At 44.0% G+C, this 15237-nt stretch overlaps 1 protein-coding gene across 2 annotated transcripts in view; it reads left to right on the forward strand.

Annotated features, from left to right (window-relative positions):
* Window positions 1-15237, forward strand: part of TBC1D8 (TBC1 domain family member 8) — a 75365-nt gene that overhangs the window by 56747 nt on the left and 3381 nt on the right. For both annotated transcript variants that reach the window (XM_074991577.1, XM_074991586.1), the window contains exons 8-16: window positions 329-508; window positions 1798-1948; window positions 3214-3428; window positions 4434-4551; window positions 10561-10846; window positions 11351-11480; window positions 11767-11865; window positions 12500-12568; window positions 13508-13748. In XM_074991577.1, the coding sequence (XP_074847678.1) occupies window positions 329-508; window positions 1798-1948; window positions 3214-3428; window positions 4434-4551; window positions 10561-10846; window positions 11351-11480; window positions 11767-11865; window positions 12500-12568; window positions 13508-13748 (1489 nt within the window). The remainder of the gene's footprint in view (window positions 1-328; window positions 509-1797; window positions 1949-3213; window positions 3429-4433; window positions 4552-10560; window positions 10847-11350; window positions 11481-11766; window positions 11866-12499; window positions 12569-13507; window positions 13749-15237) is intronic.

Genomic DNA, 15237 nt, shown 5'->3' on the forward strand with positions numbered 1-15237 from the left:
CACCCTCTCCTGTACCCTGCCTCCATCCCAGACTGTACACCTCCTCCATTAGTATCATGAAAGCGTGTGACAAATTCTTGAAGTGGAATCCCCCCCATTCAAAATTACTGTCCGCTCCTGAATTAGGCCATTGTTAATTAGGTGCCTGCTCACAGAATTTGGTATTTTAAGTAAAAATGTTCAAATTTGGGTGAATTAAAGTTACAACTATAATAGTTACCTCCATCATTAGTTTGTGTTGGGTCTTGCTGTATCCAAGAATGTGTGTATGGTACCATATTTTAAAACTCCTTCCAAAAATTATTTTTCTTCCATTCTATGTTGCCAGACCTCTCACGTGTTTCACTCCACAAGTGTGTTCAGTGATGGTGAGTCGCAGGATTTGGGAATTGAGGGTTCCCAAAGTGAAGACAAGAGCGAAGCTGAAAAGAACAGCCACTTGTTAAATGCAGAGGCACTAAGATCAGTATTTCACCAATCAGGAGCTGAAAGTCTTGACTTCAAGATGGTATGTACAGCTCTGGTGCAGATGTAGATTAGCTTTTTAAAATAAGTCTTAAAAATAATTATGGTAACTTGTTGGGTGGTCAAACACTCTCTTTTTATAAACTGATCTATATATTGGCAGGAGAGAGAGAGAGAGAGAGAGTGTGTGTGTGTGTGTGTGTGTTGAGTTTAAATTGTAGTGAGCTTTGTTTTTGTTCATTCTCCTGGCCTGCCTAACTCTTCTTTCATCCTTCCCCCTAAAATATTGATTTACCAAGCCCCTCTCAGTGAGCAAAACCTGCTGCCTCTTTCCGCCTTTTCCCATGATGTTGCAATCAGAAATATGTTACTTTTGTTAATGTTTAAAAGTGGCATTTTGATAGAGGAAGTTGGATCCTGTTTGCACAGTTGCAGCATTTATACTTTAGTAGGCTTTGTTATTGCAACTACTGCCTCTGCACAGCGCTCTCTTACCAGGGTTGTATGGAGCTAGTGAATCGAGCAAAGAGCTCATTGTACTCAGGGTGGCAGTGCAGCGCTCTCTTTAAAAGCCAGGCAAAACTGGCTTTATGGGCCAGTGGAGCGCACAGTTTCCCCTCTTCCTCAAAATTCCCATTGATTTGGGGAGCCTGGTAATGTCAGTGCTGCTGTCATTTAAAATATATCCTTTGCCCTTTTACTTGTCATCTTTTGGATAGTCCAGGTATTCATTGTTCCCATGGCAGCCACAAGAACTAAGCTTTCAGCCCTGCGAGAACCGTGGCTGGAGGCTTCCTGAAGGCTTTTTGGGAGGCGTCTGTTCAGTTCATGACTCTGGGAGGAGAGCCCTGCTGCCCAGTCTCCCCAAGATGAATGTCTAGTCCTGCATTCTCTCTCTGGAAAGTAGTTATGACCTTTGGCAGTGAGCGGAAGCATGAAGTAGTGGCCAAAGCACAAAGTGTAACACCAGCATCTTCTCTCCCCAATTGCAGGGTGCATCTTCTTCAACCTAAGCTTGTGCTGGGGGGAAAAGGACTAGTATATCCCTATGGTTCCTTACCTGCCTATGGAGCTGGGCTCTGGCCCACAGTGGGACTTCCTTTATCTTACCTAACGTTGCTCTTTCCTTGTGCTGTGGGACTGCATAGGCTCCTCCCCCAAGGGCAGGATTTGCCCTTTAAAGCAGTTCGCCCAGGTCTTTTACCACATTTTCTGGTCCGAAAGAAATCCTTATGGAAAGGGGAATGGAGGGTACCCAAACATCCAATATGCTTGGTATGTAAGGCCCTAAAAACACACTGCTTATTTTAAAACTTCTCCTCTGATTTGCAGTCGAGGGAACAAATAAAAGAGAGACTGTGGAATGACCATTTTGCAGAATATGGCAGAACTGTGTGCATGTTCCGCACAGAGAAGATTAGAAAGCTGGTTGCAATGGGAATCCCAGAATCTTTACGAGGCAAACTCTGGCTCCTCTTTTCAGGTAAGAATGCTTTAATGCATCTGGGACATAGTCAGGACCCAGGGCTGAGCACAGCTACTATACAGTTAAGCAAGAAAGCTGTGTAATCCCAGGACGTTCTCTGGCAGAAAAGAAAGGAAGGGAGGTGCTGTGCTGCCATGGGAATAGTATGCATATAAATATGTAGGTAGAACAATAAGAGCATCTAATTTTGTGTCTCATAACTGTCCGGTGGTGTGCAGAAATAGCTAAATAACGGCAGTTTTGTCATTAGCATAAAAATGCCACTGTGTCATTCAGAAATAATGTTCTGAGGGCAACAATCAGACTGTGATGTAAACATTGGTTTACTCTTAGCTAAACTGAACTGTTCTGGAGCCATGGTGGGCATCAGGTCTGCAGAGCTGCTCTTTCCCATAGATAGAACATTGGTAGGAGTCCTAGAAACTATAGCTGGAAGACTTACCAGGTAATTTCATTCATTGCCTTATCAGGGCAGGATTGTTCCCTACAATGTGACCTCCAGTTTGTCAGGTCCAGCTTCAGGCACATTTGCAAGGATTACATCCTCTTATTTTTGGAATTATTTCTTTATGGTCATTACATTCAATATTGAATAAATTTATCCCAGGAACGCGTCTGGTGGAGGACGTTTCACCATAGCTAGTCCATGCCAAAGTGGTTTTCCTTCTAATGTCTGATTTAGGCTTTAATAATGCCTATTTCATTTTCTACGCAAATACTGTACTGTGGAAGATCACTGCTAGTATTTTATCTCTTCTTTAGGTTCGGGGTTCACTCAGTGCAAGGAATGTCTAATGTTATAGACCAGAGGTCAGCAACCTTTCTGAGGCAGAGTGCCGAAATTTGACCTTTTGACCTCTATGTAAGGTCCAAGTGCTGCTGATATTTTTTAAAGTCACTAACGGTCCTACTTACAACAGCTGCATTAATAAATACATTAAGAGGCAGAGCTTTACCTTTTAGGTGGTGATTGGTAGCATTAGTTGGCCTTGTGTTAATCCACAGGTGACATGACTTTGAGCAAGCTCCTGGCAGTGTGGGGCAGTGGGGCAGGGCTGAGCTTCTCCCTCATGTGCCAATGAAAATCAAGTCGTGTGCCAGTGCTGGGGGTTGCTGACCTGTGCTGGGGGTTGCTGACCCCTGTTATAGACCTTGGGGCAAGCAGCCTTCATGTCAGTTCTTCTGACAAATAATCACTTAGTGACATTCCACCTGAAATCCCCTTCAACCTCCTCATGTTTTCCTCTTACTTTTGCCTTCAGATGCTGTGACTGATCTTGCCTCCCATCCTGGTTACTATGGAAATTTAGTGCAGGTGTCAATGGGCAAGTGTTGCATGGCAACAGAGGAGATAGAACGTGACTTGCATCGCTCATTGCCTGAGCACCCGGCCTTCCAGAATGAAACTGGGATAGCAGCCTTGAGGAGGGTTCTGACAGCCTATGCGCATAGGAACCCCAAAATAGGATACTGCCAGGTGAAGAATTATTGGCATGTGGAAACATACGTGAATGTTTGTGCTCGAGCTTCCTCTCGCACTCTCGGAATTCTCTGCTTGTCCAGTTTTGTTATCCCCACAGTGTGTTTTGAAAATCACTTAGTTACAAATAAGGTGCCCTGCTTTGTTGCATAGGTCAGGAAAGGGTCATTTAAATGTTGTGCAGTTTTACTCTGAAAAGCCAGTATGTAAAAATGGCCATTTGCAAGTCTGATTTACTCCCTGGGTATGGCCAGAACTTTCACTGAGAGTCAACAATAAAGTTCCCGCTCCTCTGGTTGGTGCTGAGTGCGGGTTATTTCATGCAGCGCTCAGCGAGTGAGCAAAGTAAACTCGCCTCTGCAGATGAGCTTCACATAAGGGAGGGATTTGGGAAGCTGATGTCCTCCTCTTGCCAGGCTGGCCCATAGCACCAGTGCACTGTAATTACAACCTATTGGCTGAAATAGTGTTTGCACTTCCCTTCCAACCTGTGGAGAAACCAGTTTTCAGAAAGCTGTGGAGTTCTGACCATGGGAGTCGTGCAGTGTTAGATGCCTGAGCAAGCTCCCTCAACTTTCATGCAGACATATATGGAGGCAAAAAAACCCATGTTATGACACAGTTGGATGTCCTTTTTTCATCCTGATGATTATAATGCCATGTTTTGTATAGCAGGTTCATGTTGCCCCATATGAAGAGTAGAATATAAGAATTTGCATCCTCCGGTCTCCCCCCATGGCATAAAGTCTTAGCTGGATTGCAGTAGCATAGTTGGTCTACTCCACTCCTTCCCAGCTGATCTCTCCATAGTGAGGCGAGTGGTGCTTTGTGGTAAGCTAGCAGAATGAGGGAGCCCTGGGGTGAAAGACATTTTGCCTGCCAGTTAATTGGTGTTTTATATGAAAAGTTGTTTTTTAAAGCAGCCCTATGTTAGGAGCTGTGGGAGAAAAGGGTGGTTCTGCAACTAATAAATGCCATTTTGTTCTTTTGATTTCCTAATAGTCTATGAATATTTTGACTTCTGTGTTGTTGTTGTATGCCAAAGAGGAGGAAGCTTTTTGGCTGCTGGTTGCAGTATGTGAGCGGATGCTGCCAGATTACTTTAATCACCGAGTGATAGGTAAGTGCAGGGCTTTGTTTCTGCTGGAACACCACAAATGGCATTCTGGCACCCTTTTTCCTGGAGCTGTCATTTTTAAAAGGTGGCTGAGCAGCTCAGTGCTGCATGTGGCTCTTTAAAGAGCCATTTATGGCTTCTGCTGCTGAGGCTCCCTTCCTGCTTTCAGCATCCTGCTGGCTAAAATTGAGTCCTCTTTCATTGGTTTGTTTGAACCAATAAAATTGAGTTCCATTACCAGCCCAGCAGGGCACTGGGAGCTACCCATGCCTTGCTGCATGTGGGGGGAGCCAGAGGGAGCCGCTGCAGCTGTGAGGGCAAGGTAAGTGATCCTGGCTTGTAGGCGTGGGGTTAAGCCTGGGGACAGGGGTGGTGGTTTGGGGTTGGCTGGGGGCAGCTTGGGCCCCATGTGAGGGGGGTGGAGGGGCAGTTAAGCTGCCTAGGGGGTGGCATGGGCCCCACATGGGGGCAGCTCTGGTCCTGCTGGGGGGCATTTAAGCCCCTGGGGGGTAGCTAGGACTCCCTGGGGGCAGCTTGGGCCCCACACAGGGGGCAGTTTAGCTTCTGGGGGGCAGTTTGGGCCCTGCATGGGGGCTGCTTGCTAAGCCACTGGGGGGCAGTTAGGCCACCAGGAGCGGGATTGTGCTTTGGGGCAAGAGGTCGTAGTGGTTGCAGGCTAGAGTTCCACCACCTTGTTTTTCTGGAAAAAAGCCCTGGGTAAGTGTGTCTCTCGCCCACTGTTTCTTTGAAACATTACAGTGGGAGTGAGGAAGTGAAATAGTGTGTGGTACCAGGATGGTAACGAACTTGCCATTCTGGTCTTGTTTACAGCTGTGCAGAATACCATTTGTGTATTGATATGTGAGGGCACCATTCATATTTGCATAGCTACCATCACCCCATTGCAGATTCCACTGAGTCTGTCTGTAATATTTGAAGATCAGTTAAAAAATTACTAATGCACATGTGGGTTTTGCAGTCGTTTTGTTTGCTGGTTAGGGAGATGCTCCTCCATTTACACAAGAGTTAAATGTTGCCTGTATTCAGTCAAAATATAAAGTCAGTGTCTCACTTATCTTGGTAAGTTTGAAAGCAGCAAGTATCGTGGGGTTGTCTCCTCCAGCTGCTTGGATGGCATATCGAAGGGTATAGTATGATAACGATTTCTTATCTGACACGTCTCTGATGTCCAGGTGCTGGAGGAATATTGGCTTGTATCTAAAACCACTCTGGAAGAAGAGCTGATCTCAGCTCTCTAACTGTTTCTCAGGTATCGGAGTGTACGGATGTGGGAGATGCAGTGTTGGGAAAGGGTAACTTCCATCTTCTCTGCATCTTACACTCTGCAGTGTGCCATGTAGGATGCGTCTAGCTGTTCTGCAGTGTACATCTTTCTAAGACACAGTAGGCTAAATTTTCAGAACCATGCAATTAAGTTGCTTGTCTGAAGGGGCAGCTGCAGGCACAGAGCTTAGCTGCAGACAGAATGACCCATTTCGTACACCAAGCTTAGACTCGTACTTTAAAAACTATTCTGTTGTTTGCACTTGCTTGTCCTTCTCTAACTGTTTTTAAATGGAAGATATTTGCTTTGTGTTGAATTTGTTTTCTTTTTTTACGTCTTTACTGTTAGCCGTAGTGCTTAGCTGTGTCATTTGCCATCGTAGCCCCGAGGACTGAACAGTGAGTAGTGCCGGTGGTTGCTTTACATTACAGGAGCATTGCTCTAGTGTCAGCGATTAGAAAAGTTAATGGTGTGGTAGTTTAATACCACCTCCTCAGCGGCAATGTGTGCCATCCTCAGCTTGGGCTGCCATCTTTTTGTTGCTGATAATGTGCAAATCTGCTTCTCAATCCTCGATTTGTTGCCTTCCATCCAAACTAAGGTCTCAGCCTCTCTCTCTGCTATCTCCTTGTGGACCTCTAGCCTCAACTAAGGGCTTGTCTTCGCCGCAGAGTAAACTTGGGCCTTCTGTTTGGATGTTTTCCTTAACTTGGTTCCTGTCCGTACAAAGCTCTTTTGGAGAGCATAGTGGTGCTTTACACTCCAGCACCCTGGCCCATCCTGGGATCTAGGCTAAAGCTCAAGTGCTGCTCGCACTGAGGCTGGTTTTGGGCCCACTTGGCGCTGTGGATGTAGGCTAAACTACTTGTCCTTCTGCTGTACTTGGCATGTACTATGGCTGCCACTGGAGCAATGGATGTCCAGTTCTGGTACCCACAGTTCAGGACGGATGTTGATAAATTGGAGAGGGTTTAGACAAGAGCCACGAGAACGATTAAAGGATTAGAAATAGGTGCCTTATCGGAAGCACCTATTTCCTGAGCTCCTGGGGGGGTGTTTGACCCTTTCTCTGGCCTAGGTCCTACCGTCACTGCACCCCTTCTCCTAAATCCCCATCATCCTCTTCCCATCCCTGCTCCTCCCCTACTGTTCCTTCCCAGCTGAGCCCTGCCTCCTCTTGTCCTGCTCCTCCTGCACACCACTGAAGAGCTGATCATGGGTGGTGGGGTCGGGGGATAGGGCAGGAGTCGATCTGCAGAGCTGTCACCGGCTGCTAAGCACCGACTGTTTTTTTGTTTTTCTGTCATGCTCCAGTTCTTGAGCACCCATGGAGTTGGCACCTATGTGCATTATAGCCATAGACTCACAGGGTTCCATCTATTTAGCTTAACAAAGGGAAGGCTAAGGGATGAGGTGGTTATAGTCTGTAAGTATCTACATGAGGAACAAGCCTTGTTTCCCTCTAATCTTTTCCACCCATGCGTGGAATAAATTTTACGTGCACTGAGGCATGTACGGATGTGCAGTCCCAGGAGAAACAGAAACCTAGCTGTAGGTGCTCTGCGAATCAGCTGGGCGGCACTGGACTCTCTCCTGAGCAGTGACACAAGCACACAGCTTACAGGGGGCACTGGGAACAAGCATTTAATAACGGCTAGTCTAGTGATTCTCATCCTTTTCACTAGTGCAGACTCCCAATCACCTCTCCAAACTGTTTGCGGACCCCCATCAACGCCAATTCTAGCTGCTATGCACACTGCATTAAATGAAAAAGGGCACTGCAACATAGACTTGTGGACAGCAGTTAACAGTATTGGAAGGTATTTAATTTAAAAATAATCATTGATTGCAACTTAGCAGTTTATTTAAGACTTATTGTCTATGATAATTTCTACTTGTCTTTTATTTCTTTCATGGACCCCTGCAATACCAGGCTGGGAACCACAGGGCTAGTTGGTCTAGTGGAGAAAGGTACAACATGATCCATGGCTGGAAGTTTCAAGCTAGTTGAAGTCAGGCTGGAAGGATGTCAGGTTTTAGCGGGGAAGGTTAACCATTAATCACTGGCACAGTTTAGCCAAGATCATGATGGATTCTCCATCACTGACAATTTTAAAATCAGGTTTGCCTGTTTGGCTAATGGATCTGCTTGGGGAACTGTTTGGAGAAGGTCTCAGAGGTCTCTGGCTTCCACAGGAGGTCAGACTGTATGATCACAATGGTCCCCTCTGGCCTTGGGATCTCTGAAAAACATGGGTGCCCAGACCCACAGGCCAGTAGCCCAAATTTACTCTGCATGGAAGATTTGCCCAAGTGCTTGCCGTGACCAAAGGGGAACTCCAGATCTTCCTCTGCTCTCCCCACAAATGTGTCAGACAATGCTCTTCTTCCTGTTGCTCAGTTTTGGAATCTTGGCTTCATCGTTCACTTGGCCCTCTTTTCAGACCGTCACATCCCGCCCTTGTCTAAATATTATTGCTTCTTCCTGAACAACATTTCCAAGATCCAAACTTTCCTCTCTGCCCTAGTTGCCAAAACTCTTGTGCAAGCTTTGATCCTCTTACATTACATACAGAGCTTATGAGGCATCTCTCTGATCTTGATACCTCAGCCTCCCACTTCCTCTTTAGCACATGGCAGTAACACATCCAGTCAAAATGTGGCTGCTAAAATCGCTGCAGTTGACTGTGCCAGGCACTGTCTTTAACCCCTCCCTAGCTTTTCTTCCTTGACAGCATTGGGCACATTTCTAGTACTTACTTTCAGAATTCTTAACAAGTTAGTCCTGGCTCATGTGCCTAACCTTGTATCTGTACCTCCTGATCTCCTTCTCTGAGGGCACTTGATCACATGGATGGCCAACAAACATCTTCTTTCATGCCACCTCTTACAAGTGGGAGAAGCAAAATCCATAAAAGCCACAGACATCTCCTCCTCCAAGTCCTTCCTCCAAACTTTCCTCTTCTGTTATGCATATGGACAGTTGTAACACCAGTAATGGCCAGGAAGTTGGCAAGCTGTGAACACTGCTCCTGATTGGTTAAAAATTGTGCATAACCTATTACTTTTTGTTGTTGTTGTTGTTGTTTTGTCTTCCCCATCTCCCACCATGGCCTATTTGTCTCCTCTTGTCTTTGGACTTCATCTTCTGTTTGTACTGTCCTGTCACACAGTGAGGACCTGGTGTCAGTTCTGGTCTTTGCCACACCCTTCCTGTATGACCTTGGGCAAGTAACTTTGCCACAGGTCCCATCTGTGAAATGGGAATAATAGCATTTCCCTGTCACCTAGCGTGTTGTATGGATAAATACATTAAAGATGCCCTGATAGATCTCTTATAGGAGCCAAAAACAGTACCTTAGATAGACTTGGTGTGCCACTGCAAAAATATAAACATTACTAATAACATGGCCTGTTGTAAAACGTACAGCAGTATATGTACGTCCCACATTAAACTTCTGAGTTCTTTAATCTGATATCTATCCCCCATGCTGAGTTCGGACATGAAATGCCTTCTCTATACCTGTTTGCCAAGCTACCTCTGCCTCTTTATTCAGATCTTTCCTAAAACCTGCTCTGCAAGTTAGTGGAACAAAAAACGTATAGAACCATCAAGAGGAGTCTGTTTTGCTGAGTAATCATGTAGTCTTATTGTCACTTGTTCCCTTCTTCCTCTGTTCGTGATTCTCATGTGATGAATAAAGTGTGGAGTAGATGGCATGTGCTGTGAGGTGGTGACTGTCTTTCTTGTCTCTCAGAAGTAATTAGCGTTGAAATTATTATAATAATCTGGGGGTCAGGGTTTGATATGACCCTCACATAGTAGCAAAATTTGCATACTCCCCATGTTCACTCCTTATGACTTGATGTAAAAAGTGCTAAAAACCAAAGCCTGTCATCCAGCGCTTTCTTATTTGGGTGTTATACCTCAAACTTTGGGCTTCCTGTCACAGGTGATGCAGGATGTGTTCTGTGTTTACACAGTAGAAACTTTGAACAATCTATCACAGAAATTTGTATAACTTGAAGCACCAGGAATTTCGTAGCAAGCAGAACTTTCTAATAAAGACACAAGAATCTTAGCTGGGAGGAGAAACATTGGTCATGTGAAATAACTGCAGAGGGGATACAGAAAATAACTGGCAAAGAGAACAGCTTTTTATACACAGTAAACATCTTTACTCCAGGGTTCTTATATCACGTTTGATTTCCTACCATGAATTCTTTACACGGGTGCAGTCACATTGACTCCTACGAAGCACAGGGATGTGTGCTAATAGGTAGAATTGCAGCATCAGGGCATGAATTTGCTCCACTTAGAAAGACGATAATTAAGGCACCAAGGAAAACTTATATCTGGGGATGATGGGAAGTTATTTTTTTTCAGAACACCCGACGTCTTGTAAATCGTTACTTCCTTTCAAGTGCAGTTCTGTGTTTTCCACTCTAGTGCAGAGGTTCCCCTGCTTGGGTTTGCAGTTGGTTTGTGCTAAGCGCATGAAAGAAAGTGACACAGTCCTTACACAAAAGAACTTACAATAAGTAGTACATGCAGGTGGGGGATGAGGTTGATCACTGTAGGATAATTGTTACTCATTTCAGGTGTGTACATAGGTTGGTTGTTCCAGTTTTTTTATTTATTTGGCAGCTAATGCGTAGCAGTCAACTGTAGATCTAAACAAACCCTTTAGCCTCAGCTAACATTGTGGTTTCATTGTGACTTACAGGTGCTCAGGTAGACCAATCAGTATTTGAAGAGCTTATAAAGGAGCGACTTCCAGAACTGGCTGAACATATGAAAGATCTGTCGACCTTGGCTTCCATTTCCCTGTCATGGTTTCTCACCCTGTTCCTCAGCATCATGCCCCTAGAAAGTGCTGTGAATGTTGTAGACTGCTTCTTCTACGATGGAATCAAAGCCATTTTCCAGTTAGGGTTGGCTATTCTCGAAGCCAATGCAGTCGAACTATGTAACAGCAAGGATGATGGGCATGCCTTGATGATTCTTAGCAGGTACCCTCCTTTGTCTGAACTTAATATTATACAGTACTTTCAGACTGCTCTGCTTTAAAGCTAATACAAAGGAATGTGGCTGCCGTATCAGCAGTAAAATAAGAACATTGAACAGACATATGCTGCTCAGGTTTGTCTTGTTGATACTGCTGTCCCATCAGTGCTTGATCTCAACAAAAGGTTCGGAAATTTGGCTAATAGCCCTGTGAAATGTCCTGTCAGAGTGCACAATTTTCTGCTGCCCTTAGCTTCTTTCTTGGAATGAGGAGCTTTTTGCCCCAGACTTCAAGGAGACAGAAATGTTCTTCCTTGGGTGATCTCTGCATTTAGTTTTTTAGTAGATCACAATTACAGCGTAATAATCAAGGCATTTTGCAACATGTAATAGCATAAAAACATGTATATTTCCCTAAAGTATTGTCTTCTGGCTCAAACTTCATTATCATCCCGCTCACAGCATGCACACTGAAATAATATGTGGTTGTATTGCTTTATTCCCTTCAGGTTTTTAGATCACGTGAAAAATGAGGAAAGCCCTCTACCACCAATCGGTAATCACCATGCCTTTTTCAGTGATGATCAAGAGCCCTGTCCTGTGACAGAAATAGCGGACATAATTCGTGATTCCTATGAGGTAAAATAAAACTTGATATTGCCTAGATTTTCTAGTCAGCTAGTTTTTAAAACATTTCTTTCTCTGTGACACGTAAGTGTGACTTTCCATTGCTCAACGCTCTGGTAATGTAGTCCCTTGATAACATGCTCAGATACCACAGTGGTGGGCATGGTGTAAACACCTAGTTAGGTTGAGAAACTAGAGACTGAAAATGAATTGAAATGTTTCCATTGTTCTGGGACTAATATTACTTTGCACTTTTTATGTGTTTGGAAAAGGTAAAAAATCTATTCCTCTATTCTAGAAATTCGGAGACCACACTGTGGAGCAGATAGAGCATATGCGCTACAAACACAGGATTCGTGTTCTACAGAGCCATGAGGATACAACCAAACAAAATGTGGTGAGTAGACTTTTCGAGCCCTGAGGGCTTTTATTTAAACTACTACAGGTTAAACTGCTCTTGTCTGGCACCTTCAGGACCTGACCGGAGCCGAACAAGAGAATTTGCTGGACTACAGGTGGTCAACATTATCTAGCAGCATTACCAACACTTCCACTGCTTACTGGGCTTAGAAGACAGTAGGGGTAAATTAGAGCTAAAGAACAGCACAGAACACTGAGAGGTGGGACTGGTGACTGTAAACTTTCTGGGACCACAGGGAACTTGGCCACACCCATGATAAGTGGCCATCCAGCTAATTAAATTAATGGGTGTTGCTGGATGAGAGTGTGCCAGATTAGAGAGGTTCAAATTGTATTCCTCTAATTACATGCATGTCAAATATAAAGAAGGTACCACAGCATTAATCATGCTTTTTTAGCCACTATGCTTTTTTTTTTTGCACTTGTGTTCTTAATGTGTCTAACATAGATTTAAAGAGGGGAGGGGAAGAAACAGGCAACCATAAACATTGCAGTTCTTGGCTGTCCTTTTTCACTGTTACATCTCAATGTGGGAGGGCATGTTTCTGATCCACGCCATTGATACAAGTGTTGGTATTCACCACTGTGCTTTTTCCTTCTTTACGTTTAAGCTCAGAGTTGTCATCCCTGATGTTTCAATTCTTCCTGAAGATTTAGAGGAACTATATGACTTGTTTAAGGTTGGTATGTTTGGAACGTAACGGGATGAAGACAGAAGGCTCCAGTGTTACAGGGTTTAGACTGCAGACCATTAGTGAAGAATTGCAGGAAGATGGAGTTACTGTGTCACCAGAGGTGCTAGCATTTGGATAAGGTGTTAAACTGCCTGTTGCGGTTTTTCTCCCTTCAAATGGCTGTTCACCTGGATTATAAAGCATAAATTTAATGACCATTTAAGACAGTGGGGCTTGGATTGGGCCTCAGGCACCTCATGACATTTCTTAAAATAGCAAAGGATAGCCTTCACCTGCTCCTTTAACCTATAGCACAAAAAAGGACTAGGTGGGATCAGGTTCTGGTATATCCTAGCAAATTCGGACTGTCATAGGTTTAGTAACGCACATGTTCTGTGTACTGTGCCGCAAAAAGCTTACATACCATAAAAAACACTTCAGTTTCTTACGTTCACATTCTTAATTTTCTTTAGAGGCTAGTCCTCTCTCTCAGTAAAATATTAACCTGGGATCCTTTCTATTCACTTAAGATTTCCTGAGCTTTGAGACAGTTTTATTTTACAAATAACTTGTCTTGTTCGTGAATCAATTTACTGGCTTTTTTTTTTTTTTTTGGAATAATGATATAAGCTTTACCTGGCTCTTTGTGTATTGTTTACCTTACAGCAATAATAACTAGGCAACTGGGGGAAAATGTTGCAGAATTCTTACTAGTTTTGAAAATATTGACTAATTTTGCATTGGAAATTGAGAAAACTTATCTGGCTGAAGGCCTTGTACACTGTTTCTTTCCCCTTAGGAATTGTCTTGGTATCGTTAAACCTACAGAAAGAGGTTAACAGTTCTAGCGTACCTTGATATGAAACATTTAGGTCTGTATCAGCTACTATGCTTAATAATTTATGTAACAGCGCTTTCTTCTCTACTGCTTTTAATTCCTCAAAGAGAGAACATCTAATGAGTTGCTACTGGCAGTGGATGAGTCCAGTAATTCAGCGTCATGACCCAAATCGACCTTATGCTGAGCAGTACAGAATAGACCCTCAGCAGTTCACGAACCTTTATAAACTTGTCTCACCCTGGACGTGTGGAGAGCACACTGAAGTTTTAGCTGAAAGGACATTCCGACTCCTGGATGAAAATATGGACCATCTCATTGAATTCAAAGGATTTGCTAGCTGTTTAGGTACTGACAATCCAGTTGACACTTGGGCTGGGCTGGTGGCGGCATGGGCAGCAAGGTGGGCTGGCTTCAATTAGCATGCCCAAGTAAGAGAAGTACATCTTTTTCAAACTTGTGTAATTGTGCCATGTGTAAAATAGAGTAAACCTACTATTCTGTTTCTGCAAAATCCACTCTGTGACTATGGTCAGTAACCCCCACACTGTTCAGAGAGCCGCCTGGTATATTTTGTGATTCATAATCCATTTGGTCTTTATGTAATGAGAAGCAGGAATAGTAGAGAATCTCAGCACACCTAGGCCTAGCTTTGGTGGCCTTAATTTCTCTTACATAGGAACCTCCTGTCGTCTACTTCCTTCTCTATATGCTAGCTGTGCTTGGACTGCCAAATGTCTGAATGCCATGAGGCTCTGTACTGCCATAATCTTGCCACAGTTGAAATTGCCTTGTGGAGCCATGCTGAATTCAGTATTCAAATATCTCTCGCCTCATTTGGGCTATGTTTACTTGGTGGAGCTATTCTGGGTTATTGAGGTATCCCAAAAGTAACTCTGCATCTAGGAAATACACTCAGTTTTTCAAAATACTGAGGTATAGCTCAGTGGTTTGAGCATTGGTCTGGTAAACCCAGGGTTGTGAGTTTCAGCCCTTGAGGGGGGCCATTTAGGGGCCTGTAGCAAATAGGTTTGAGGGGGAAAAAAAACTGTTAGGGATGGTGCTTGGTCCTGCTGAGATGGCAGGAGACTGGACTTGATGATCTCTCAAGGTCACTTCCAGCCCTATGGGATGTGTATCTCACTATTCGGCATCCCTCTATCCCTTGCTACAGGAGCAGTAAGAGAGGCCCTGAAATAGCACATTATTTCAAAATTTGGTGCTGTGTAGATGGCACGAATTCCTGAAATAGCCTATTTTGAAATTCACATACATACACATTTCCTAGAGCTGGAAGGGACCCTCTGGAGGTCATCTAGTCCAGTCCCCTGCCCTCGTGGCAGGACAAGGCACCATCCCTGACATCTATTTGCCCCAGTCCCTAAGTGGCCTCCTCAAGGATGGAGGTCACAAACCTGGGTTTAGCAGGCCAGTGCTCAAACCACTGAGCTATCCAATTGCATATATTATTTCAAGTTAAGGACAGTGTAAACATAACCTTAGTATCTAGAACTGATTTTTTTATTCACAGCTCAGCTGCTGTATAATTCTTATCTAGAGATGGTGTGACTAGTTTTAAAAATCCTTCACTGTTTTGAGTGAATTAAACATTAGTTTTGTGTTTGCATTGATTATTTAATAAAATAGGAGAGCCCTCACTGCTGTGCTTATCCCACAAGATGGAAGGGGATGTGTCTGGGAAGTATTAAGAGGGAAAACGGTGGACTCCATAGGAGGTCATGGTTCTGTTCAACCCCTGCTAGGCCACTTTTCGTGCATGCTGTTATTTCTAAACTAGATGTGTTTCATAGAATGGTAACACTGGGGCTATACACAA

Source organism: Carettochelys insculpta, chromosome 1 (genome assembly GCF_033958435.1).
Source record: "Carettochelys insculpta isolate YL-2023 chromosome 1, ASM3395843v1, whole genome shotgun sequence".
In the NCBI taxonomy this organism is placed as follows: Eukaryota; Metazoa; Chordata; order Testudines; family Carettochelyidae; genus Carettochelys; species Carettochelys insculpta.